The sequence below is a fragment of the Syngnathus acus genome, chromosome 2 (assembly GCF_901709675.1).
Source record: "Syngnathus acus chromosome 2, fSynAcu1.2, whole genome shotgun sequence".
Lineage (NCBI taxonomy): Eukaryota > Metazoa > Chordata > Actinopteri > Syngnathiformes > Syngnathidae > Syngnathus > Syngnathus acus.
In genome coordinates, this window is record NC_051088.1 from 21,785,587 (window position 1) to 21,811,487 (window position 25,901).

General features: G+C 44.2%; 4 protein-coding genes across 23 annotated transcripts; all 4 read right to left on the bottom strand.

Moving 5' to 3' along the window:
- Positions 1 to 523: 523 nt before the first annotated feature.
- On the bottom strand, positions 524 to 10,269 carry abi2b (abl-interactor 2b). 17 transcript variants are annotated; one of them, XM_037267305.1, is made up of 12 exons: positions 10,102 to 10,269; positions 8,496 to 8,663; positions 7,685 to 7,861; positions 6,881 to 6,898; positions 6,393 to 6,496; positions 5,447 to 5,593; positions 4,782 to 4,903; positions 4,427 to 4,615; positions 3,919 to 4,083; positions 3,326 to 3,409; positions 2,751 to 2,939; positions 524 to 2,137 (listed from the first exon to the last, which is right to left on the bottom strand). In XM_037267305.1, the coding sequence occupies exons 1-12, from the start codon at positions 10,216 to 10,218 to the stop codon at positions 1,962 to 1,964; spliced, it is 1,656 nt and encodes a 551-aa protein (XP_037123200.1). In that variant the 5' UTR covers positions 10,219 to 10,269; the 3' UTR covers positions 524 to 1,961. The 17 variants fall into 17 exon arrangements, with proteins under 17 accessions (XP_037123200.1, XP_037123190.1, XP_037123220.1 ...); XM_037267295.1 differs by having other exon boundaries at positions 4,782 to 4,906; XM_037267325.1 differs by lacking the exon at positions 6,881 to 6,898.
- A 624-nt stretch (positions 10,270 to 10,893) lies between these two features.
- Positions 10,894 to 14,133, bottom strand: LOC119132351 (cytochrome P450 20A1). Its single transcript, XM_037267529.1, has 13 exons — positions 13,972 to 14,133; positions 13,250 to 13,299; positions 12,956 to 13,122; positions 12,741 to 12,880; positions 12,501 to 12,668; positions 12,349 to 12,427; positions 12,121 to 12,233; positions 11,982 to 12,036; positions 11,785 to 11,905; positions 11,597 to 11,708; positions 11,466 to 11,530; positions 11,316 to 11,405; positions 10,894 to 11,232 (listed from the first exon to the last, which is right to left on the bottom strand). The coding sequence occupies exons 1-13, from the start codon at positions 14,041 to 14,043 to the stop codon at positions 11,076 to 11,078; spliced, it is 1,389 nt and encodes a 462-aa protein (XP_037123424.1). The 5' UTR covers positions 14,044 to 14,133; the 3' UTR covers positions 10,894 to 11,075.
- Positions 14,134 to 14,690: 557 nt separating this feature from the next.
- tmem237b (transmembrane protein 237b) lies at positions 14,691 to 18,023 on the bottom strand. The gene is made up of 14 exons (XM_037267658.1): positions 17,859 to 18,023; positions 17,641 to 17,676; positions 17,115 to 17,146; positions 17,027 to 17,040; positions 16,895 to 16,960; positions 16,688 to 16,819; positions 16,507 to 16,597; positions 16,289 to 16,446; positions 16,070 to 16,202; positions 15,642 to 15,833; positions 15,320 to 15,393; positions 15,144 to 15,231; positions 14,900 to 15,021; positions 14,691 to 14,832 (listed from the first exon to the last, which is right to left on the bottom strand). Exons 1-14 carry the CDS (start codon positions 17,877 to 17,879, stop codon positions 14,768 to 14,770), a joined length of 1,224 nt encoding a protein of 407 aa, XP_037123553.1. The 5' UTR covers positions 17,880 to 18,023; the 3' UTR covers positions 14,691 to 14,767.
- Positions 18,024 to 18,092: 69 nt separating this feature from the next.
- On the bottom strand, positions 18,093 to 25,778 carry mpp4b (membrane protein, palmitoylated 4b (MAGUK p55 subfamily member 4)). 4 transcript variants are annotated; one of them, XM_037267240.1, is made up of 22 exons: positions 25,391 to 25,586; positions 24,842 to 24,942; positions 24,611 to 24,732; positions 24,129 to 24,206; positions 23,966 to 24,049; positions 23,768 to 23,899; positions 21,947 to 22,028; positions 21,522 to 21,607; positions 21,334 to 21,408; positions 20,977 to 21,173; positions 20,854 to 20,903; positions 20,378 to 20,395; positions 20,257 to 20,298; positions 20,144 to 20,164; positions 20,000 to 20,014; positions 19,673 to 19,714; positions 19,415 to 19,588; positions 19,267 to 19,347; positions 19,086 to 19,179; positions 18,875 to 18,983; positions 18,660 to 18,794; positions 18,093 to 18,589 (listed from the first exon to the last, which is right to left on the bottom strand). In XM_037267240.1, the coding sequence occupies exons 2-22, from the start codon at positions 24,897 to 24,899 to the stop codon at positions 18,380 to 18,382; spliced, it is 1,905 nt and encodes a 634-aa protein (XP_037123135.1). In that variant the 5' UTR covers positions 24,900 to 24,942; positions 25,391 to 25,586; the 3' UTR covers positions 18,093 to 18,379. The 4 variants fall into 4 exon arrangements, 3 of the variants coding, with proteins under 3 accessions (XP_037123135.1, XP_037123144.1, XP_037123126.1); XM_037267249.1 differs by having other exon boundaries at positions 21,334 to 21,405; positions 25,373 to 25,586; XM_037267231.1 differs by having other exon boundaries at positions 25,373 to 25,586.
- Positions 25,779 to 25,901: the final 123 nt, after the last annotated feature.

Below are 25,901 nucleotides of genomic sequence, written 5' to 3' on the forward strand. Positions count from 1 at the left end.
ACTTTGCATTCTTTCCAGCGCGAGACAAAGCTCATGAAAGACAACTTGAGGGGTTGAGGGGAGGGTGACGTCATCTTAATTCGCATTCCGTCCAACTCGCCAATGAACTTGAACAAGGTAAAGAAGACTGCGAGTAATTGGTGGTTTTGCTTCCTCGCATCATCTTTTCAATTGAGTGACAGTCGGGAGGCAAATGGCGGTCAGAGCATAAGATTGTTGGAACATGTCCTTCCTCTCTAATAAACATAACTTTTCGCTCCTGCTCCTCATCTTCACTGTCAGCACCCTGTCTGCACACGTTAAGCCCACTTTTCATTGCTGTCGTTCTCCACCTCGGGGGCCTCAAGAGAAAATTACATTTAAGTCCCCATCTCTCTTCTCGCTGCCAGAGTGGTTTATAGGCGCCATCTCAAAACGAGTTCTGCCTACATTAGTTCTGTCTGAGCATGCAAGGCGACATGGAGCATTTCAAACAATCCTTTCTTTGATTCGGAATCTCCCAGACAATGAGAACCAGTGCAAGTGAATCCTTATACTGTATCTTTATTGTCTTTGTTCTCTGGATTTTACAAATATGAGACTCCTGCTTGAAAATGTGCAACACAATGGCATCACGGACTGTCACCTGTCCTCGTCACCAATGTCCCGAGGCGGATGTACACTACCTTCTTTGGATGAGGCGGGCCACAACTGCTTTTTAGAATATCACATCTTGCCATGTGGGTTTGGGTGGGGGGAAAGCACAGATAATCATGGCATGCAAGACTCACATACAGACCCACTGGAATAATTTTCTCTCTCTCTTTTCTTTTTTTTTTAATATAGAAAATAAAGTTTCTGGCTTAAGTACTGAGGCGGCGCTTATGCCGGACACTGTCAAGCGCACTTAAGATGATACACCCTTCACACTGCCGACAGACAACAAAAGTATCAGATGTGATGGTCAAAACCATGTCAACACAACAGCCGTCTTTTCATATTCGAGAAATCTCGTCACTTTTATATTAGTTCTTCTACATCGCTTCACTACAAACGCATGTTCTTTTGGTTAACACAACTTAAGAAAAGTGGAAGGGGGGGAGAGAAGCCATCCAACTCTATCCAACTGCAACGCACATCTCAATATGGCACAAGTGTCTTCAAAATAAAACGCATCATCACTGGTGGTCGGGGGGGTGGGGCAAAAAAAAAAAAAAAATCACGGCATATCTAAAAATAGTAAGACACAAATCATCACAATAGAGCCATTTTTTTTTCCTTCAAGTAGAAACATGCCACTCTGCAAATCCTTTTCGGAGAAGTCAAACAAAAGCGAAATCAACCCAAGCGCTTCGGAACACTGCCAGTGGGCAGTTCCGAGCCGAGGACTGATAGGACTTCTCTTCTTCACCAGAGATGCCGCACATTGTGCAACGGAGGATGGGACTCCTCACTTCTTTGGAAGGTCACGTGACCGCCCATTAGCGTAAACGGATAATACACACTTTCTGAAGCCACCGCATGTGCTTATCATGACCGTTGGTTGGTGCGGCACTTCCAACATGAGCCCGGCCCGCATACAAACACTTGCTGCATGTTTCCGTGTTTGTCCAAGGAGAATTTTTTATCTGTCCAATGCCTCGGTCCCGCCTTTCCGTTTTTTGACCGCGCGCAAAAATTCAAACTAAATAGTCGACTCTCAAATAATTTGGCCGAACGAATTCAAAGAAAATGCCTCGTTGCGTAACACTCTTCAAATCGACCGGCGGCCAGAAAGAAACAGAAGAAAGGGGAAAAAGTAGTGGTTGTTTGGGCGGAGAGGAGGACCGGGCGTCGGCTCTCTTCGGCGTCCCATCCCGGAGGTGATCGTGCTCTGTCTGTTCAAAGTCTGACCTTTAACCCTCGGCTCCCCCTCATTCCCTCCTCTTCCCGACTGCCTGCTCGTCTCCGTGGTTGCGCAGAGGAGGGGCGAGGGGCGTTTCTCAATCGGCGTAGTGCATGATGGATTCCACGTAGTTGCCCGGGAAGAGGCCCGTGGTTCCGTTCATCACGCCCTCGTACCAGCCGTCGTCGTTCTTCTTGATGACGTAGATGATGGCGCCTTCCTGGAAGGACAGCTCGTCCTCTTTGTCCCGACTGTAGTCGTAGATGGCCACCACTGCGCAACAGTCCGAGGAGGACAGTGAACACTTGCACTTAAAATGTGTGTCCATCGCAACTCGCTCCATATTTTTTGGAGGGGGGGGGGGGGGGGGGGGGGGGATCGTTTTAACTGTGTTGATGCAAATATATGAAACGTCTCATTGCAGAGGCTGGGGGATTTTGTAATTTTGTCAGATTTCATCTTGACTTTCAATTGTACCTTTTCTACTGTTTTTGGACGATTGACATTGGTTAAAAACGATAACATTAAAGCAAAAAAAAAAAAACCAAAATATAATATTTACAAGTACAGACTATGTCTGTATGTGGCCATATTGGCCATGAAGGTCTGAATGTGAACTGGTCCAAGTTCTTAGTTGCATGTCCAGCGAGGCAAAACAATACATTTTTCTTCCACTAGATGGCAGAAGTGACACTAAACCTGAGCAGCCACCTGTTGCAATTTATACAACAGAATCAGCGATGCATGATTTCTTGCGTTTATCAAGCCCAGATGTCACACTGAAGAAATAAATTTGAGCCCATACTATGTTATATTTTAGTAAATATATATCTTGTATACGACTTTTTTTTGCAGATGGTGCGCAGTTTGTGCAGTTTGAGCTGACCTTTCTCCAGGTAGCTGCGTGGCGCCCAGGGCGGGTCCTCCTCGGCGTACGGATCGCTGTACTCCACCACCGCCGACTCCTCTTCTTCCTCCTCGTCGTCCTCGTAGTCCTCCGGTGGGGGAGGAGGAGGTGTAGGGTCCTCAAAGACTGGCTCGTCCGCAAGAGGGGGTGGCGGTGGCACATCTGAGACTAGTTTGGGTGCACAAAATAAAATATATGAGCACACAACAAAAACAAAGTATCATTTGGAATTGACACAAGAAGGTGGGCATTCCCATGCATTGGAGTAAAAGACCATGACATGCATGAAACAAAAAGATTAAATTGTCATTCTGCTGTGGGAAAAGGGGCTTTGCGGGTTCAATGCGTTTCTCTATAAAAGCCAAAGCAAGTGACCGAGGATGACAACTAAGAGGCCATGCTGATTTCAAGCAAGTCTGAAAATGACGAGGCTGGCTGTGGAAGGTAAATGAAGCTCTCCGAGTGGCAACTTTGGGACAATAAATTGCCCAAATGTTGACGTGACGACCGCGTGTACAGATGGAGGTCATGCAGAAGGTAGTCGAACCACTTACTGGTCTCCTGAACTCGGGCCACAAAGCCCATCAGGGGCAGCTGAGGGGTGATCTGCATGGAAGGGGGAGGGGGCGCAAGTGGGCCTGCAAGTGCCAAAACAGTGTTGAGATGGAGCGGGCAGGGGTAGTAGACTGAGCTCAGGTCATTTTAACATATGCTAAATATTCCTGATGAATAAGTGATGTGTATAAGATGAGCACATTTTTCATATTTAAAAAAACAAAACACCTAATTGGCGTTTTCTTTGTAATTCTATAGTAGGACTTCATTTTGTGTCATTTTGGTAGCAAGAATCGATGTTGAAATGCGTTGAGTTTCATATATTGCTTTGGCGCCACCTTGTGGTAATTTTAAACCCTTGAACAATTGATCCCATGTGTCTGAATGGTGTGCGACGTTATCCAGAACAGCAGCGACATGAAAAACAGACAGAATATTGTTTTCAATGGTCTGAGAATTGCGACTTTGAACAGAATTTGAAGCGTATTCAACTCAAACACTAGAAGAAGAAAAAAAAAAAAAAAAAAAAAAAAAAAAAAGAAAAAAATCAACCTGAGCTGCACAATACACAAAAGTGAGCAAAATTTTAGACCTTGATTTTGGGCAAAGTGCGGTCCACCGTTGAGCTGGTTCTGGTTCGGAGTCGTGTTGGGCTGGCCGGTGACGGATGAGGGGCGGCGGTACGGCAGCGATCCTCCCACATGGGCGTTCTGAGTGGGCTGCGCCGGGCGGTTCATGCTGTAGAATTGAGGAGCACCTGCCACCAAGAGGCAATGGAGCACATTTAGAACACATTTTAGCTTCTCCCTTTGAGAGAGCTCTGGGAAAGGGGGTCACCACTTTAAAATAAAACCAGCACAAGAAAAAAAGGTAGTGGCACCATCACAAAGGCTGAATTCTCATGCGCAACACATCATGACAGAACAGTTGTGAAGGTTGAAAAGATGCACGGGGGGGTCATGGGAACAGAGGCAGCATTAAGTACTCCCTAAAAAGAGTATTCCTTAATAAGCTGTGAAGTACTGCTTCACGTGTCCGCGTATGGACCATAATGCTCAGCTGAGATGATGGGTGGGCTTTCCGCGTTGGGTGACACTCACCTTGTGCGGCGTTTCCATAAGTAGCGGGTCCTGTGCCGGTGGGGGCTGCAGAGGGGGGGAGCTGGGGAGGGGGCGGGGGTACATGCGGGATCTCGGCAGGTGGGTTAGAGGCCTGGGGGGGGCCATCGAGGACAGGGGGTAGGGTACCAGGCGTGGTGGCGGTGTTGGGTGGAGGTTTAGTCGTGTTGGCTGGAGCGGGGTTCGGAAAAAGGTGCAAGAAAGGAAGAAGAGAAAGTGAAAGGTGAGGGAGAAGAGGAACGTTCTACAATCCTTCGGGGTCATTCACGTCAAACTTTTCAAAGAGTGCACAGAGGCCAGAGTAGTAGAATTGCGAGCAGACAAACGAGGGCGGTACCTGGGAAGGCAGTGGGCGGGGCCGGGGTGGGCACGGCGATGGGCACGCCCACGCTGCCGCTGCCGCTGTTCTCCCGGCTGCTGCTGCGACTGCTGCTGGGGTGGCTGCCGCCGCTGCTCCCGCTGCTGGTGGCGGGTCAGCAAAGAGGTCAAAAGACACGCACAAACCACCACGGCCGCCACATTGTGGGGATTCCACGTTTAGCACAGCATGAGCCATCACAGAGAAAATCACTCCAATGATGTCACAGATAGCAAAAGCAGCCTAGCAAAAGCCGCACGGCTACGACAGCACACAAAAAGACAAATGTGACGCGCCGGAGTAGCACAAAGCAGTGTTGCGGTGAGATGAGAATGGATGAAGCTAAAAAGATTTGATTTGCCTTGGACTTTCTTGGCATTGCTCTTGCGCAACAGACGGAGATTTTTTTTTTTTTTGCTATCCTACATCAAACGATCGTCCTGAATAAGAGTTTTATCTTGGAGGTTATGTTACATGGGCCTCGTACTGCTGCCCGGTATTTTAAGAGATTGAGAGTCAGGACTCGGAACAAGGACTATCGAGCGCTGGGTCAGGTTCAAGTGTAGGAAAGGAGACGGATAAAAGGGCGGGGCCTGTGTTCTACACATAGTGAGGCATGCTGGGGAGGGGGTGGAGGGGGGTACCTGTACGTGCGGTTCCTCTGATTAACAGATGCATTGCGTGCTGGGCTTGGCAGGGGGTGCGCCATGTTGCGCGTCGGGCTTGAGACGTAGTCGTTAGGGACAACGGGAGGACGCACCGGCTCGAGCGTCCTATATGGGGAGTGTCTCCTGTGAGAGGGTCGAGGGGTGGGGTGAGGTGGAGGGGCATCCACCGAGAATTGCAGGAGAAGGGAAGGGGGGAAAGGCGGGAAACAAACAAGTGCAAACTTAAAGAAAATGGGGAACGACAGGTGGAACATTGGGGCTGGCTGAGGGTAGCAACAGCTGGGCGCAACCGATGCACGACGACAACGCCTGACGCATTCAGTCGAAAGCTAGAAAATAAAAAATAAAAAAGCATAGAAGGCTGATGTGCTCAATTGACCAAAAAAAAAAGAGAAATTAACGGCTCAGGTGTAAAGGCAAAATATTGCTATGAAGAATATGTGGCAGCCGACAATGGGCAAGCCGATACCAAATAACTCAAGGAGAGTTAAAAAAAAAAAAAAAAAAAAAAAAAAATGTCAGTCTTTAGCCAAAGACCGCAACATCGGATCCATTATGGAGGTGCAGCTGTGGTGACATGCTTCTTGCATAGACAAACACCGAGCAAAACCACACAGCAGAAAAGTCACAAAGCAGATGGAACACAGTCACTCGCAAATCCAGCAAATTCTTTTCGGCAGACAAAGACCAAGCCCGAGACTCGGCAAGGTCCCCAAAGCGACAAGCCAATGGAGCCGACCGGACGGGTTCCACGATCCAACAAAAACCTGGCAAAAAGCTCCTGCTTTGAAAGCTTTTGCTTGTGGTTGGATGAAGTGTTGACTTCCCGTCATCTCATGTTCGACGAGCAAAGCGAGTACTGGACAAGGAGCACAAAGACAAAGCAAACGCTGATGTGAATGAAAAATAAGAGATGACATACCCGAGGGTCCCTTTCCCACTCATAGGTGGGCTGGGAGGCTTCTGTGTTGGTGGGTTGGTGCGAGGGAGCGCACCGGCGCCGGCTTTCATGCTCTGAGCGCTGGCCTAAATGAAAACAAGACAAGTGGTGTGAGAAAGCAGCTTTTTTTTTTTTGACTAGCATCATTTCAAAAACAATCAAACAAAAACTTTTGAAAGGAGTAGTTGGGAACTCATTTTAAATCATAACTTGATGTTTCTCTTTGGTTTGAGTGACTGAGGTTTTGAAGTTGGAAGAAAAATAAAATAAAAGCAAAATAATAAAATTAAAAATTAAATATATCCAAGTACTTAAAATAAAATAAATAAATAAAATTAAAAAATATCTATCCAACTACTCCTTAAAACGAAAATCCAAGTACTTCCACAGCAATTTCCAACAACAACAACAAAAGCGGCATTCAGAAAAAAAAAAAAAAGTCTTTGAGGGGCCAGCTTTGAAAATCTTACCTTAAACCTTTGCAACCACTACGGTTGATTACAAAGATTAAATAAGGGGAGCAGAGAGAGGGAGAAAGAGAAAGAAAATCAGCAGATTAGTGCGCAATAGAAAAGAGGAAAAACAACAGCGCAAGCGTTATTCCCTTTGAGAAGCCTTCAACATTGAAAACAAGCATTTTCAAACATAGACAAAAAATAAGCAAAATGAAAATGGATGTAAGCTGGTGTTCAGTAACGCTAACATGAAGCATTATGTTTGCACAGATCTCACAAGATAATCCAAATGAATCTCCAAAGCATTGGCACAACTGATTAATGGTGGATGGAAAGTAGCTGTCCAATTTTGAAATGGCAAATTGGCAACATTCAATGTTTTTCACTAATCACCCCTAATTAAGTTTATTTAGCCTTTTTGCCTCCATCGGACCAGAATAAATCGAGTTGCCAGGCACTGGCACTGACAATACATTTTTAATTTTCAGATTTAATGTCTAAGAAAATCTTACTTGTGTAGTTACTTTTAGGCATTTTCTCTAGTATAAAGATCTAACTGAATATTTAACGTTTGAGATCGATGATGAATTGATGAATTAAAGTGAATAGAATTCAAAATATTGGATTAAAAAAAAACAAAAAAACATTGATTTATTTCTGAAAAGTGCAATTTTTTTGTTGATGATATAAAACTGCACTTTATCGAAACTTAGCAACAAGTCACCAAAGTCTGGACCAGAACCCGGCAGTGATGGGCTCAAATGTTGTTGAAAGCGCCTCGACATGAAACCAAGAGCCCCCTTTTTGTTTTGCTTTTACCTTGACTCCGTGTCCCATATCATCCAGCAGGCTGTAGTCGATGGGCTTGCGGATGTAGCGCACCGGCCTCTCCTGATTGGCCGGCGCGATGATCTTGTGTGTGCGGGACGTGTTCTTGTTGGTGGTGAGGATGCCGATCTCCCGCCTGGCCACCTTCTCTTTGTGAATGTCCACCGTCTGAAGACATAAAAAAACATGCTTGTTAGTTTCTTCCTCCCAGAGGCTAATGCTAATTTCCCCACTAGCGTGTCGGTGGGACTTTAGCATTAGCGCTGACGCTGTTTTTAAAGCAAGGCTTGTTTTGTGTTGAAATGTCCAATCATGTGTGTAATTATTTGTGTGTGTGAGCGCGTGCGTGCGTGTGAGAGAGAGAGTTTAAACTGATGAATGACTAGTTTTCAAAACAGATGAATAAAAATGGTTCAAATATTTAAAAATGAAATATTGAAATTAAATAATTCAGAATAAAAATTATTTAAAAAAAAAAAAAGAATGGTAAAAATTGCTAACAATATCTCTATTTTTCAAAAGTGAAATTTTGTTATTGACGTATGAATTCGATGCACAATTTGTCTTCGCGGGCCACCAGAAATGAAGCGGCGGGCCGTATCTGGCCCCCGGGCCTTGACACGTGTGCACTAAAAGTGTCATTTAACAGTTGAAAGCACATTCGGGAAGGGCAGAATTATAAACCACCGTGTCACTTGGCTGATAAATCATCTCTCTATAAGCATGTTCAAATAGATTGCACGCTGTCAACAGGGCTTCTCTGTCGTATCTGTAATGTCCATGTCAGCAGCTCACGGCCCACCTGAGAAATGTGGTTGATAGAAGACTCCATGCGACGCAGCTGCGAGGCCTGAATGTCCAGCATCTGCAGCACATTGTTAGCCAGCGTGTTGATCAGGTAGGCCACGCTAGCCAGCGACTGAGTGGTGTAATTCTTGGTCTCCTCCAGCGCTCGCTCCTTATCTGGGGACTGGAAGAGGCAGTGGTGACATTTAATGAATGGTGTGGTAATGACACAAGATGAAAGTGTGTGTTTGCTGTTGCGCTAATCCCAGCTGACTTTGGGCTAAAGGCCTTGACTGATTGCTAGCTAATCACAGGGGGACATACAGACCAAATTATTAGCAGTCATGCCTCGAGAGACAATTTAGTCTTTAATGAACCTCCCATGCACCTAAGAGCTAAAAACATGATGCATATTTAAATAAGACAAATAGAAATCTGAAGTCATGGGAAAAAAAATACAGCTTTGTGAATCGACCCCAGTGTGCAGATTGAGATTCTCCAAAGACGTACTGAAGCCTTCAAAACTTGTAGATGACGTGTGCAAAACAAAACTAGGAAAGCCTGGTGACTTTATGAGCGAAATCAAAGTGGCAAATGGATCGTGGCTGACATGGAAATTCCACTTCCCTGCTGACATCGAGGGAATGGATTGAGAGCGGTAAAGGCTGTGAAACTGCCGTAACTCCACTATGACGACATTCTTCGCATCAGAATGAAACAAAATCATTTTGTCACTGAGGGAAGTTGTCTAGAAAAATCTTGATTTATTACAGGAAGTTCAGCATGGCAGTGATTGTGTAGTCTTTTAGGGTGTGAAAAGCAGCACTCGCCTGTAAGGCAACCTGTCAGACCTGCTCTTCCAGGATTTAAGAAAAATATTCCCAAACGCTCATTTTGGTAACACACCCGTGACAAAATACCTTTCACTGTACAATAAATTGTCAAGCAAACAATTTAGATCACAAATGCCAAACGTCATCAACAAAAGGAGGTGAGGCTTAACAAACGTATCGTACAAAAAGGACGAAAATGTCACAAACGCCGCCATGCCACCTTGAAGTTGAATGTAATAAAGAAATATTATACGAGTAACTAAGATGAAAATAGGCAACGTGAAAACACCCCTTAAAACGAATCGCTGTTTGAGCACAAGATCGTAAATCAGCCCACTGCCACGGCTATGACAAAATGTGTCGCCCAAAGATGATCAGATGTACACCCGATTTCTCGTCCTCTATCCACACAACTCACAGACAGCTCGCGATTGTATCGGAGATCCCAGTGATCAAATCAACTGATTATCAAGGCAATTTCAAACGTCGCAACCTGATGGACAGCTGCAAGCTATGTGGCTAGCACACTAGCCCACGGCGATTGGAAAAGTCGTAAAGGTGTTTTGTACCACGGGAGTGGCAATTATTTCGAGATCGTGTTAGTTAAACACACGCCGGGACAACGAGAAAGAGCTCGTGACATCGGCACACTGTTGTTGGCTCTGATTTGAGCTTGGCTAACACCGCATCCCGTCGAAAGCACACTAGCAACAGCTACTCGAGCAGCGAACTGTAGCGCATGCGAATAGCCTTTAAGAAAAACGTGTTCACATACCGGAAAATGCTTACCTGGACATAGTTGCTCTCGCAATATTCGGCGACTCTTTCCAAATTAGTAAAACTATCCAGCAGAGCGCTGCGACCTGCTGGAATCTCCTCTTCCAAAAGCATTTGTAGCTCCGCCATTTTCACATCTTTGGCGAGGCAGCGTGGTCTCACTGGCGCCGCTACGGTTGCGTGCGGTACTGCAAGTATGGGGTGGACAATCCTGTACTGTGTCTGAACTCCACACATTGTAAGACGGTCGATTTTGATCTTTTTAAAGTTATCATTTGGTTGCATTACAATGACACAAATTCTCGGTTGAGCTGAACAAAGTGGCTGGGGGAAGAGAGGGAAGTTTTCATAAATTGCTGCTTCTGCAACCCGACTTTGGTTAAGTGGAAGAAGATGATCGGATCGTGGATGGAGGAATGTTTTCGCCTGATGTTGTGTCAAAACGTGTAATTTTAATTTCAGATACTAAAGATACGACTATACTAAAGAAAAACTACGTTACGTCTCCCCCTTTCTGCGGGAGAGAGGTATATGCCACTACGGCCACAAAAATCTTTTTTCATTTGTAAATGTAAATCCCATAATTCATTAAATTAATCTGTACGCAGTGTTAGTTTATCCAATGTGCATGTTTTTCTGCACAAGGCAGCATTTATGTGCCACCCCCCCCCAAAAAAAACAATTCTACATGGTTTTCTATTGGCGTAACATACAAGTCAATGGCGCCCTCTTGTGGAGTTTTCCTATAAAGAAGAAATGCGAAAGGTCGTGTGTAAAATCTGTAAACAAAGCATTTACACATTTACATTTACTGAAATGATTTTTTTAAATCCCAGGATTTTAAATTTTTAGTACACCATTCCTGTATTCTGAAAAGTCAAAGGAAAAAATGTGAAAATACGATGAACCACGCATATCACAACTCAGTGGAGATGCAACTGTACAAGTTGATCAGAGCCGCTGCCAATCAAAAAATCTACAAACGACTAAGTTGAACTTCTCCTGCTGACAGTGATCCAGGTTTCTTCCTTTGGTGCTGAAACCAGCTCGGATTTGACCTCCAGGACTTGACCCTCCAACTGACGAAGCCTCATCCGCCGCACTAATGTGCTGAGCATGACGGTAGCTATCGTGTACGCAAATCTGTCAGGAAAACGCAAACAACTCAAATTTCAGACTGTTCCACTTGATGTATCTTTTTTCTTTTCTTTGACGGCAATCATTACCTAAGTTCTGGGCACGTCTGATTTCCAGAGAAACCAAGCAGAGAGAAAGTCTTTCTGCTTGAATCTTCCTCAAACCGATCTGGGTTAAATCTGAAAATAAATCCGATTGTATCGTAAATATGTCATCCTGAAGTGGTATAATAAACAAACCTTCTTGCAGCGCTCCAGGTGTTGGAATCTTGCAGTACTACACCCAAAGCATAGATCACCAGTGTCTGAAATATAACAGCAGATTAATGTTGTATGACATGAACATCAGGAAAGCAAATAATATACTGCACCTCTTTGGGGATGACGTGCTGATCAACTTTTCCATCCAATGCCTGAAGTCGGGCAGCAACGGGAGTCAACTTTGCAGTTCTCACCGTCTCGTTCAACACCTCCTGGCAGTATCTGCTCCATGACAGAAAATGTGACAACAAATAGGAAGCGGACAAATGAATCGTTACGCTGATGATGAGACGTTTACTTGAGCTGAGGGATCTTGTCTAAGGTAATAGGATCGGAACCCAAAACCTCTTCCAGCTCCTGATACAACCTATCCTGGACTTCTTCCGAGGTGGACAGGAAGTGAAGAACCCAGATACACACTGCCAAAGGACAAAAGTGACTCTCTTGATTTATTTTTTTTTTTTTGCATGACATGCAATGCGATGCAACACGCACGGTTGGCGGTGATGACGCATCCGGCCAAAGTGAACACCATACAGTCCTCCATGATCTGAAATAAAAAGTTTGTGCAAATTATTTATTATTTATGTATATATATAAAAAAAAAAAAAAGAGTCCTTGGATGTGTACTCACCTGTCGCTCTGTGAGAGACGACTTTTGCAGCATGTCCACAAACACCATCTGCCTCTTATTGGCTTTTCTCTCCTTGGCCACAGACAGCAACACGGACTCCATCTCCGTCAGCGCTAAAAATACACATTTATTTGTACAAAGTGGCACATCTATTGAGTTTTTGTATCCGTTCGTCTGTCCGTCTACAATCGAGTCATTTGGAAAACTAAGCCCAATGTGGAGCGACACCTGTCTCATAGAGCGTCTTTCGGCTGGAGCTCTTCTCCTGGGCGCCGTCCAAGTAACCTTTCCCAATTTCAGACCAGATCTGCCGGGATAAAAACAAAACAAAAAAATTGTTTCTTTGTGGACTCCGAGGCGGTTTCAGCTGGACTTCGCACCGCGTCGTGATTCTTGCGGAAGGAAATGACTTGGGCGTCTTCGCCGAAGCGCTCGCCGAGAGCGAGCTGGGTGACGGTCTTCATGGAGAGACCCAACAGGTGGGCACATAGTGGGATGTGTTGACCCTCTGGGAAAGACACCCACTTTCCAACCAACTCCTCAATTAACTGGCAAACACAAGATGGAGAAATTGGCACCGTGACGAGCGTCGAGATGTTGGTCTGTTTTGAAAACCGCACCTTGAGAACCAAAGAAAAGTTTTTCTTGAGCGTCTCATTGATGGCGTTGTCATACATCTTTTTTCTGATGACGGCTTCGGTGACCCCTTCGCCCGATTGGTAACCGAGTAACGACTTCAGCATCGTCTCAAAGGAGTCAGCTGTGGGAAGCGGAGGAAACCCCAAAATGAAGAACAAATCTGTCATTCTTACATGTTTGCACTGGTCACACCTACTTGTGTGGTTGGGGTTGATGTGTTGCCGCAGCTGGTCGACAGATCCCAGGCTAACCACCAGCCGCCGACCAAACCAGAATGAAGCCACAGAGCCAAACTCCTCGTGTAAAGCCACCAGGAATTCATGTAGACCGCCTCGGTTCACAATGTCTTGCAGGTTGCCATCCCTAAAAGCACCACAGCCAGAGGCACACGCTCACTGCTTTCAACGGCACTCGTGGATTTGAAAACTTGAATTTGATTGAGATATGAAAGTAGCAGAGTAATGAATAATAGAACATGCAAGTTGCTTACTTCTCATCGGAGGGATTGAGACCAGGGATGTCGGAGGATCTTCTGGATGACTGAAAACCGCAAGCAATTAGATTTATTTATATTCATCACATGAACTCAAAGAAACACACACAGACATGTTTTTTTTTTAACTTTAAAGGGCATTATATAATTCTTTCAGTTTTTTTTTTTAATCTGTCAGTCGGATGATCAATGATTCTCAAAGTGTGCTACCCGGGCTCCCTCTAGTGGTATGCAAAAGAATCGCTAGTTGAGTACAGTTTAATTGTGTTTAACTTTAAAAGCCCAACTACATGTACATGTAATAAAAACAACTAATACACATTCAATATGATCAATATGTAGTTTTCCCATATTGTATTTTAATATTAATTATTAAATTATATTAATTATATTAATATTGGTCATTATCATTGTAATTAGTGTAAAATATTTGAGAGCCACTCTAGGCCTGTATAGAATTTTGCAATTTAATTATTAATTCCCATTCGGAAGTTTATGCAAAAGAATTACGTTTCGCGAATGGTAAAGAGTACAAAGGGAATCGGTTTAACGTGGCACGCCTTAACTATCATTCAGGGGAAATGTTGAAATGCTTGGCTGTGAATTTTAAATTGGTAATGTAGATGTTAAGTGTGCAGATGATATATAACGCACACTCGTGCAGTACATACACAACAAAGCCTCATAGCGAACTTTCAGTTCATTTACGGGTAACTTACCGGGTACAAATACACAACTGCTCCAACCAAAACGACAATAAATGTCACAGCAAATATTGCAAAGTCCAGCATGACTGTTCCCTTCTAATAGCACTATTTGAGGCCGACTCTTAAGAGAAATCAGACTCCCACGTCGACAGTGTACGAGTCGATCTGTGTTCGATTGGACAAGCCTGAGATTGGAATGTAAAGGGACGACTAATCTATTTCAGAGAGCATCGATTCCACAGATCCATAACTAGATTATCACTACCGTAATTTATATTTATTTAATTTATTGTTTATTATTTTTATGATTATTTATTTTTATTTATTAATTTACATCATCATACAAATTTATATCAACTTCCCGTATTTAACATTCAATGAAATTGTTTAAAAAATTCATTTTATGAAATTCATAATGTACAGGCTAATTTTCACCTTTTAATTAAATTGCGCTATACAGATTATAAATCACAACCATGGAAAAAGCTTTACAATGAATTACTTTGCTCTCATTTTTCCATCACAAAACCTGGAATACGAACAGGGGTGTGCAGACTTTTAATACCCACTTTACAAAATAAGATCCATTAAAAATCATTATTCCTCCCAGTTTACATGTTCAAAAGGTATACAAGGAGGTAAAAACGTATATTGTCCTACCCCTTAAATGCAAAATCTTGAATGGATAAAATAGTATTCAGAAGCAACCACAGTTACAAAGCAAGAACAAATAAATCTGAAACACATTCAGATTTATTTGTATAAATACGGAGCAAAAAATTGACAAAGGTTGTACAGTCTGTAATAATCAGGCGCTCATTTCCGATTTCTCCTCTTCCTTGGGGGGTTCAATTTGCATGGCCATCAAATAGTCTGAGGAAGAAAAACACAATGAGACCAATCCATACAATAACAACACCGGATCTTCTCAATGACATACTTTCGGTGTAGTCGGTCGCTGGTCGGATGGAGATGAAGATCCAGGCTAGGCCCACCAGCAGCGCCACCACGAGGTTGACTGTCACCCATGGGTGGAGAATTTGATGCTCGGACCCCGGTCGCCTTGAGAAGAACAAGATCATTAGCATAACAGTCAATATTCTGTTTTGTACATTTCCGGCAGACTTTGTTCAGATAAATGACCATGAAGAAAAGACTCCATGTTGCAATTCAAGGTACTTTACCATAGCGTTGCGTTGTTGTCTGGGTACAGATTGATGCGGTCACTTGTCATTTGGAGGCTAAGGGAGAGCACCAATGCTGAGAAATACACTGCAGTGTTGAAAAGAACCGGGAAGCAGAGAAGTTGTTAAAAAAGCAAATAAAAAAAACAAAAAACAACCAAGGGCCAAGTACTCACAGAAGGAAGCGAGAGCCACTGGGTCCAGTGTGACCAGCTCCTGCAGTGCCATGGAGCTCTTTGCCAGGTTGACTCTACACCGACAAATGTCATTTTTACTTCAATCAGGCGTTTATATAAGTTATATACTGTACTTTCCCAAAATAATGACCCATGTTATGTTTTCACACAAAAATTAATGATTTCCTAAGCAATTTAACTCAAAATCAGAAAAAACAGCTAGAATGTTTAAAAAAAAAAAAAAAAAAAGTTGGTAGGGTGGACAACAATAAGCTTCATGAATTAAATGAAAGCAAGAGTAAAAACGGGCTGGCCTCGGTACCTGTCAAAAGCAGCCACGGTGCTGATGGCCAGCAGCATGTAAAGCAGACACTGTGACGGGTAAGCCAGGCAGTGGTATTGCTCCAGCAGGTTGGACCAAGCCGTGAGGTGCTGGCCAGCTAACACGAACACCACCACGATGTTCCACACGGCAAATCCTGCCAGGAAGCCGTGACAGTAGAGAGCGAAAATCCTGAGTCGGACAAAAAAAAAAGGACAATTTTATGTTGAAGAAGACACACCTGAACAACAAGCAAGCAAGCAAATAAATACATAAATAAAAATAAATAAATAAAAATATAGATAAATAAATAAATAAATAACTTTCTTTTTTTTTTAAAACAGCCCGATTATCTCGTACAAATAGGCAAACCAAGTGTGAAAAATCACAGGTAGCAATTCTAACGATCCAGTGCGATGAAGTTTCACCTGAAGTTCTTGTGCACCTTGATAGAAACATCTCTGGTGGTCAGGCGCGTTTGCATGGGCTGGAAGTCGTTGAGGTTTTCCATCTGCTCACTGGTCTTCCTCCATTCTGATCGGTCTGCTGCCTGGAAGCGCTCTGGACAATAGTAAGTACAGTTTCTGTACTTTATTTGGGTTTTTGGAGAAGGAAGAAACCCGCCAAATGAATATTCCATCACTCACTGCTGCGCTCCACAAAGACCTTTCCGACGGGCTGACTCTGTCCTTGCGGGGCAGAGAAGAGGGAATGCTGCGGTATATAGCAAGGCATGTCGGTGATGATGTCATCCTCTTCCACATCCAATTCATCAGGAATCGACGACTCGGCAACTTTGGACTTCCTGAAACGAGCAGTCGCATAAATGACGCCCGTTCAAATTGATCCGAATGAAGATTCTTACTTCTTCCTTTTGGGTTTTTTAACTTGTTCTTCATCAGTAGTCTGATCCATCGTGTCTCCATTCACCAGATCAGCTTGGTCATCTTCATGATCTCAAAGTGGAAATGAAAATAAAAGCTCGTTTAGGATCTGGTATTGTGTTTTGGGCTGGATGACACGGTTTGAAAATCATCTGACTTTACCTAGAGTCGCTGCTGTCTTTTTCTTCTTCCTCTTCCTCTGAGGGGGTCCACCCGTCATTGTCTCAACTGAAAGACGGTCATTCACCTCAGAGGTCCTTCTGCTGCCCCGGCCTTCCATCTCCATTTCCTGATCTGGAAAAGGACGCAAACCAGTTCCCAGCGCAAATTCGTTTCCAGTCAATGTGAGCACGGTGAAGACAATCGTACCGTCGCCATCCGCTGCTCCATCCGCCTCTTTTCTCACCACTCTCTTCTTCTTCTGCTTGGCCGCTTCTGTTATATCGGCAAGGTTAAGTCGAGCTCAAGCTATTTCTGATTTTCTACCGATTCGTTACTCACCGGTTGATTCTCCACTTCAGTGTCCACATATAAGAGAAAAAGAAGTCATATAAAGATGTTTTTAGTTTTGAAAAACGGGCTAACCTACCTTGGCCCTGAGAGAAGGCCCCTTTGTCCCCTCTAAAGAAAGGGAGAGAAACACAAGTCACTCATGTGATTTATTATAGGATCAATTATTGTCACAGCGGATGACAAGAACAAGGAAGATACTTCACCGGAGTCTTTCTGGCCATTCCACACAAGAATCAAGCACGAGTGGAGTGAAGCTGTACATTACGTCCTGTTGTTAAATCCTTAGCTAAATCTGTGGTCATGCATCTGCCAGGAGTAAGGATTACTCAGGGCACAGGTCAAAGCCTGTCCTGCTCTGAGTGAGTGTGGAAGGTTAATGTATAGTAAAAGACGAAACTATAATGCGATTTTGATCTTTCCATTGTATAATAATCAGGGATGAAAGTGATAAGTTAAAAAAGTAGCCAGGGGCATTGTAGGGTGGCCCTGAGATTGTGCAGACTGCATGAATCCAGCAGAAAATGGGAAAGATTAATGCATGCATACAATAAAGGATATTAAGTCGCTGATTTTGAAGTTAAGTTAGTAATCTTGATACTGACCTGTGGTAGAGGCGGGAGCTCCCGAGGTCGAGTTTTCTGCAAAGGTAAACACACGTTTACGCATCGTGATTGGACCGTATTGTAAAATATTTCAACCTTATTGACTTGCTTAGCTCAAGAGTAAATAAAATAAAATAAATAAAAACGTTTGTAATTTCGCGAACAAGCATGCATTGAATGCAAATGCGGGGTTACTTCTAAATAGGAGCGTTAGTTACCTTGGAGAGTTCGCTGTCCATGTTTCGGTCAAATTTCCCGAAATAAACGTATTTTCAAATTCATAATCAGATCCAGTGTCAATTGAAAACATTACATGGAGTATTTGTTTTGTTTTTGTTTATTTTGCTTGCCACATTGAGGCACCGCTACCCACCGCCCGAACCGGAAGTAGTTAGTGCTGTTGGAACAACTAGCTTCCGGTGTTGTCAAAATAAAAGCTCAAGAGCCAGTCAGACTTGACAAGTTTTATTAGTGTCTCAAAGAGTTCATTCTTTCGAAGTACCAAATCGGTCATAATTTAAGCTTCACAACAATGTAAACAATTTTTGATCAACAATTTTAACGTGTTTTGGCATGCATTGCACGCAGTGACCCCTTTTAAAATACGACATGAACAATAAAAACAAAAGCATTGAATAACAAATGACCTCACAGTCTAAATTGTAAACATTGAACAGAAAAGCCATGTTTTTTGTTGTAGAGACAAGTCAAGGAGCTATCTAATTGGACTGAAACATTATTATGCATGCAATTTTGTCGACGAGTCTGCGGTGGGTCGTATCCAGTCGGTGGGGACCCACTGCGGCTCATCCTGCGCTTTCCTAACGGCGGCCAGCAACTGGACGCAGGACTCCTGCAAGTCGTTGTTGACGATCACACAATCAAAAAACTGCGAGTAGTGGGTCTCGAGCTTGCGGGCAGCCTCCTCCATCTCCTGGAAGTCTTCATCCTATCAGAAGGAGGTTGCAACACGTCAGTTCTGTCCTCTTAACATCTTACCTGCAGATCCTCACACTCACTTTGAAGGACCGGTTGACGTAGTAGTCGGTGGTTATGTACGAGTCCTTCCTCGTCTCTCTGAGTTGCTCCAGCGGTGGCGGCTTCACGTAGATGATGTAAGCCCGCAGGTCATGTGTTCTAACAGCTTGAATGGCCTAAATTACGGCACAGGCATGCTGACTTGAGAAAAGTATTTGTGTCTTTGTACACACGACGATACGACACGGCCACCCACATTTGCTTCGATATCAATGACGCAAATCTTGCCGCTGTTTAAAACATCCCTCACAGCTTCTCTGCTGGTGCCGTACAGATGTCCTTTGTACTCACCGTACTCCAAGAACCTGCAGGAACAGGTACAGTTAGCACAGGGAGCAGATTCTGAACACATTTTAAGGATCTCATTACAAACATATTTCCAGTTATTAGGGGAGTTGAAATCAGACCTGCTTTTGTGCACCATCTTGTCAAAGACCTCTCGACTGGTGAAGTGATATTCTCTGCCAGACTCCTCGTAACCTTTGGGTGCTCTTGTGGTGTCTGGTAAAGGGAAATGAAAAGGTGTTCTTCTTCAACAAATTTTTTTTAGGACTGTATGTGTGTTATTATAAAACGGTGGGCACATACGAGGTACCGCTCCTTGGAACGTGTGAGGATTCATTTCAATCAAGCGTCTGCGAAGTTCATTCACGCCCACGCCGGATGGGCCTATGACGAAAGTTATTTTTCCTGACACTTTACCCAATTTTCTTTTTTTTGCACAAACGTCAGGTACCTAACAGGGCAACGAGGCGATGTACATCGGTGGAGTCGCGTTGGTAGCGCACGACCTCCTCGTAGGCACAGTTGAGGGCACCGCTGCAGTTATAGCAACACTTGTTGGGGCAGAACATTTGGGCGCTGCTGTGAAAGCGTCTGCGACATCGACGCAAGCTCTGCCTGAAACCAGCTGAGGAAAAAAAAAAAAAGACATTCTTCCAAACCACACCAAATCCATCTATGTGTGAATGCAGATGAGCGACGGATGACACACCGAGGTATACTCCGGCGACGCCGCTGCTGAAATCATCCCGCTCTTAAACAATTTAAATAGGAAGCAAAAGGAAATGTTAAATGAGTACAAATGTTTACAAGTCACATTGTAGTAAATGTCCTAATTAGGGATCCTACTGCAAAGTTAATGCAAAAGTATTTATTCGATATAAAATATATAGTCAAAGGAGGGGAAGGATAAAAGTTTATACTTAATAATAACAAAAAATAAAAATACAAATAAAATAAATAAGTCAATAAAAATAAATAAATGAATAACAATAAATACAAATAATAAAAAAATAAATGAAATGTTTTAATCTCTCACCGACTCTTAACTCGTCTGATGTTCCGTATCCAGAAAGCACGTGAAAAGAAACAAGAGGTAAAAGATGATTAGCGGGAAGAACGGCTTGCCACACATTGTGTACGTACATCAGAACAAATCAGAACAGAACAAAGACTTACCTACCAGATTCAAAAGCCTCCTCATCTGGGCCGGGGAGAGAGAAAGAAAATTCACACAGTGGAAGTTACTCAATGTTGAATTTGACTGCACACTTGCTGGGTGAAGCGAACATTTACCTGCTTCGACGCATTTCTCATCGATGGCCATGAGGTCCTCCTCTGCGGGGAGAAGATTGAAATAAAGTACATGAAATGATAAATGTGTAATGTTTCATCGAACGAGGTAACTGAGCAGTACCTTCTTCCACTGTGCTCACTTCAGCAAGGCAAGCGGGTGATGAGACACAATTGCATACGTTAATACGTCAGCATGATACCATCTTATTATTTTTTGTCCATGTTTTTGCAGACGATAATATAATATAATATAATATAATATAATGATAAATAAAGAAATTATATTCTTCTTATGGTCATCATTATTATTACGAAAAACTAAAGAAAACCAAGGGCAGAATTGGAATTGCAATTGGACCACACCAACACGAAAAAATGGTCTAGAAAAATGTAGACGATTAAAAAAATATAGTAAAAAATGATTGATCGGTGCAATTTTTGTTTCTGGTATTTCAGAAATATCTACTTGAGCGGAAAATACATGTTTTTATTGCAAAAATGACGAATTTCTAAATCAATCAGCATCATTCAATTTTGATGGCTTGCAATTCTCCAGCAAATCAGGCCCGTCGGGATACAAATGTCATGGGAACTCACGTATGTGTATACAGGTGTGTGGCTGATAAGGCAGCAAGTCCCTCTGCTTCCTGCAACATCATGCACATTTTCATGTCAGCGAAGATGATTCCACTTGTGTAGACGGCAGAGGTTCCAACGTACCGTTTGAGGAGCTCGCTGGAGGGGATGAGGCCCGCGCAAGTCTCGTTGCTGGGCAGTTTCTTGGCCTGCCACCACAGAGCGTCCGTCTGGTCTACAATCTCCAGAACATCTCCTTTCCTGAAGCTCACGCCGGCGTCCGTGCAGGGGATGCTGGGATCGTGTTGAGGGTTGTAGTCCGCCATGGCGCGCACGTAAAGCTGTTGCGTAACAAGATGTTAGGGTTGGGTTTTTCATTGCAGTTAGTTTAGGTTTTATTATTTTCACTTTTGTTTGTTCAATCCAGTAAGTTTGAATAAGTCAATTTTTAATAGTTTTATATTATTGTAAATGGTGATGATAACCTTAGAAGAGACTCACCATGGTGTGGTTGTGAATTGGCCTGTCAGTGATGGGGACCACTTTGAACATGATGGTTCCCTGTGCTCTAGCCTGCTGGTTGGAACAACAACAACAAAGTTTGAAATGGTCCACTCCGCAGGTGTGAATATTTAAAAAAAAAAAAAAGCTCTCGATAGAACAGACGCATATGAAATCTGACAACCTACCACAACTTGAATGACTTGTTCTGGCTCCAAGCCGTCCACCGGGAATCCATTCACCTCCACGATGCGGTCCCCCGCGTGGAGCAGACCTATAATATAATATAATATAATATAATATAATATAATATAATATAATATAATATAATATAATATAATATAATATAATATAATATAATATAATATAATATAATATAATTATTCAGACTTTCATTTGGGCTTCGGCATCATCGACACTGACCGTCATTTTTCATGCAGCCATAACCGAATGCTCCGGCATAGCCAATTTTGACCCAGGGCCAAAAAACCTCTCACAATTCAAATTATGAGCTACTTTTCAAACTGTATTCATAGCCTGTGCTGTTTTAGACTTTCGTAATTTGGAGATAGTCCACAGTGGGACAGTTCCAAGGGTTGAAGGCAGAACTCACCACTGCGATCAGCCAGGCCTCCGTAAATCACCCGAGCCACAAAAATCTCCCCCGTGATTTCGTTTCTTTTTATCGTTGCTCCCTACGACAGAAAAGGGGAGAACACATAAAGTGTGAGCGGAACAGCTGGTGGATTCAGGCAGATGGGCTGTCATGAAATGGAAGAAAAAAACATTCAAACGGAGAAGTGTTCATCAGAACGAAGGAAAACGATGGCGATGGAGAATGACAGGACAAAGAAAATATCCAACTACCGCAAAGCATCTTGAACAATCCAAGAGGTGGAGTTCTCCCTTGCTCCACCTCTCACGTTACGTCTTCTTGCCTTTCTTCCGCTGGTTGGAGAGACCTCTGGCAGCAGAGGAAGCCGCTTTGGCTCCTTCCAAGGTGCCGTTAGTAAGGCGATGCCATAGAGGAGGATTTTTGGGCTTGCAGCTTGGCGAGCCGTGACGGGATCCAGATAGACAGCTGCTAGCCTGGGAGGTGGTGGGCACATCCGGGCAGCTGCTGAGGGAGCTGGATGATGAAGACAGGAGCGAAGGTATGGAGGAAAGAGAAGGACGCTGCATGCTCTTCGCGGCAAATCTGTGCTGCTCGCCAACTGCAGATTTGGCTAGCGGGAGGTTCCTCTCCGTCCTGCCGCTATCGAGGACCGTCTGAAGCCGATCCACCACCTGGCTGAGCAAGCTCAGAGCCTGGGAGTTGTCGTGGACCGTTTCGGACATGCGCTCCGTCGCACTTGCCATCTTCTCCCCGAGGAGCTGGATGTCCTTGGTGCTGCTCTCCATGGAGCTGGCGGCCAGCTCCACCGTGCTCCGCAGCTCGTCCAGACTCTCCCGCTTGGCCGGCTTTGTGAGAGGAGGGATTTTTACCAGCCGCTGGGGGCACACGGGGCTGGGGGGCGCCGTGCGACTGCGTTGTTCTCTCAGCCTCGGAGGCAGATTTGAGTGGAGGTGGTGGTCCATGTTGGTGTAGTAGGGGACAGAGAAACAGGGCGGGGACGCGGGCCCACGCTGGTGTGCCATTGGCTGCGGAGACGATTGATCCTCATTCCTGTCATCTATCTCTTCAATGAAGTTGTCTCCAAAAAGACAAAAAAGATGGTCGCTGGAGTTACAATCGATGAACCGTAGTGGCCGACGTGATGGATGGATGAATGATGAGAAAATGGTTGAAGATGGCTGACAGATGATCATTTCTTACCAATCAGGACCGAGTTGTAAACCGAAGGAGAAGAGTAGTTTACGTTCTGCTGCCAGACGAGGTCAGTGTGACAAACTCCGCACTGGCTCATTGGTTTACAATTGCGGCTCATGGCCTCGCAGCAAGGTTCACGCGATCCGACTCTTTCCTGACCCGCAGCTTCCGCCGATGGGTAGCTGCCTCTGCGTACTACCGGAGCCGTCTGATCCGGGTCGGACCCCAACGACCCATCTAAGTGAAGTCTCTGCCGTGTTAGGCGCCTCAGGGTGTCCCAGTGACTGCAGATTCCCGTTCTTGGGTTTTGGGCCACAGGAGGGGGTGTGGCAGACGGTTGCGAGTGAGTTCTCAGACAGCTGCAACGCTGCGAAACAACAAAGTTTGAAACTCTCTGCTCGTCGTACCATCTGCAGGCTCACGGCACAATCGCAATGTGATGGATGCAAAGAAGCATTTGAAAAAGAAGCCAAATCTCGTCAAATAAATTAGGTCGCATGTCACGATAATACCGGGCGATCCCATCAAAATGTGACCCACTTCCGATTTCAGGTGGCGTCTGTCGAATCAGGTCAAACCTCAGCTGATTGAATCTCGATTTACAAGAACGACTTTGCGGCTCACCAGCGACTGCTTGTTCTTGACCAGGCACACGATCCTGGTGGCCTCCTCTTCCTCTGGAACATCAGCAGACATCGGCGGCAACACGGGCTCGTAGTTCTTTTGGGCCACCGTGTCGTGCGCGGAAAGTAGAGCCTGCGTGGGCGTTGCAAAAGGCTTGTAGTCGGGCAAAAATCGAAGCGGTCAGAATTTCTGGCCTACCTGCAGGTGAGGCTGCCGTAGGAGTCGGTCAAGCTCTTTAGCTTCCTCGGAGCAGCCCGGCAACGCCTTGATGTCAATCAGCAACTGCGCATGAAGGACAAAGTCCGTGTGGAAAAAAACATCCAGCGACAGAAAAGCATCCAAAGGAAAATAAAAGTGAAACCTGAAATGAGAGCCCACAGGCGTCGTCCAGAACTGGCGCCGGGGAGTCTCGCAGGTATCTTTGAAGACATTCGAACACCTGTCAAGAGTGTGACATCATTATTCCATCAGGCCTTTCTCAGACTAGTAAAACCTGTTCAAATATTTTTAAAAAGATGATTTTTAAAAGTGAAGACAATTTGCAATTTTAGTAATAACATGAATTTCACAATTTGTCTTTGCGGGCCACATAAAATGACATGGCGGGCCATATCTGGTCCTTGGGCCTTGAGTTTGACACCTGTGCTTTAATCAATTTGAACACAAATGGTGAAGATGCACAATGCAACAATAGTCACTTGCATATATTCTTGATCCTCTGGAGAATGGCAAATATTGCAGTCAGTTGTGAAACTATACTTTGTGTGTCTGTCTGTATTATACCAAAAGAGCATTCAGTGTCTACACACGGCCGGGTGTGCGTAGGTGTGTGCGCACGTTCACCTTGAGCAGCGACTGCAACCAGGAGGCGTTGAGTAGACTTTGGAGAATCTCTGCTCCATCGATGTCCTGATTCACTGTCCGCCTCACCTCCTCTACTACATCTGTCAGGATCTGCCGAAGTCCTGCAACACGTAACAGTTAGCCACAGATGGCTGCAGTGCTCTGATAATGGTGGGAGAAAAAAAAAAAAAAAAAAAGAAAAAAGAAAACATCACTGTTGTTCCTACTCACCTTGTTCTCCCAGTTCACAGTGGGAGCTTAATACCTGAGCCTCCACCGCCTGCCTCATGGTCACTAGAGCCTCAACCTTTGACCCTGAGCAGCTGAAGAATCTACAAATTAGAAAAAAGTGAGTTTTCATGGAGCTCACTGTCAAATACACACACCAGGTGGAGTTTTGGAAGCTTTCCGTGACAGTTGACCCACTTTTCTACTGTTAATCCAGTCTCGAGCTGGTTGTCGGTGTGAAAAGATCAGGGGTTAATGGCACGCTTCACGCCGGTTGTAACATCACTGCGACTAATACAAAGAATACGTCGATCTCCGCTTGCAAACACAATGTATCGGGCTGAATAAAGTCAAGATTTTATTTATTACGGGATTTTATTGTACAAAGCGGTCGATTGTACCCTTGTATAAAAAAAAAAAAGTGAATTGTTTCATCTTGTCAGATGTTAAGTTACATTTAAAAGGTTTTAAATACAACATATGGTCAAGCATAGTATATTTGAAAAAGAAATCGATGTAACCCAAAGTACTTACACAAAAAGTGCATCATACCTCCGGAGTCCAAATGACGTCACAAGATTTTCTTTTCTGTGGATGTTGCACGTTTTATCACACTAAAAAAAAAAAAAGAATATTTGTTGGTGAATCATTCACAAGAGAGCAAGCACAAAAGAGGACAAAACGCTGTCATCAATCTACGAAGAGTGAGTGAGCTGTAATCTCCTCGATCCCACTTAATCCAGGGCAAGTGAGCCTGTTGCCTCTGACCACCGGAAGCCAGTTCTTCCCTCACCGGCTGGCTCGTTGCCAGGCAGCCGATAAATCTTCTTAACTCTTTCCGGCAGGCAGAGTTGTGCGCGGGATTCAGGTGTCGCAAAGCTTTTCTCACTGGTCAGCGAGCACAACCACAGATTTGTTTCTTCTGCGTGACTTGTTTTTGTTTGAGTGACAAGCGGCTTAGTTTTAAACCCTTCAAATATTAAAGAACAAAACATAGGCAAAAATGGAACTCTGTTTCATTTCGTGCCCATTAGAGGTGCAATGATTCATCGATGATTTTTTT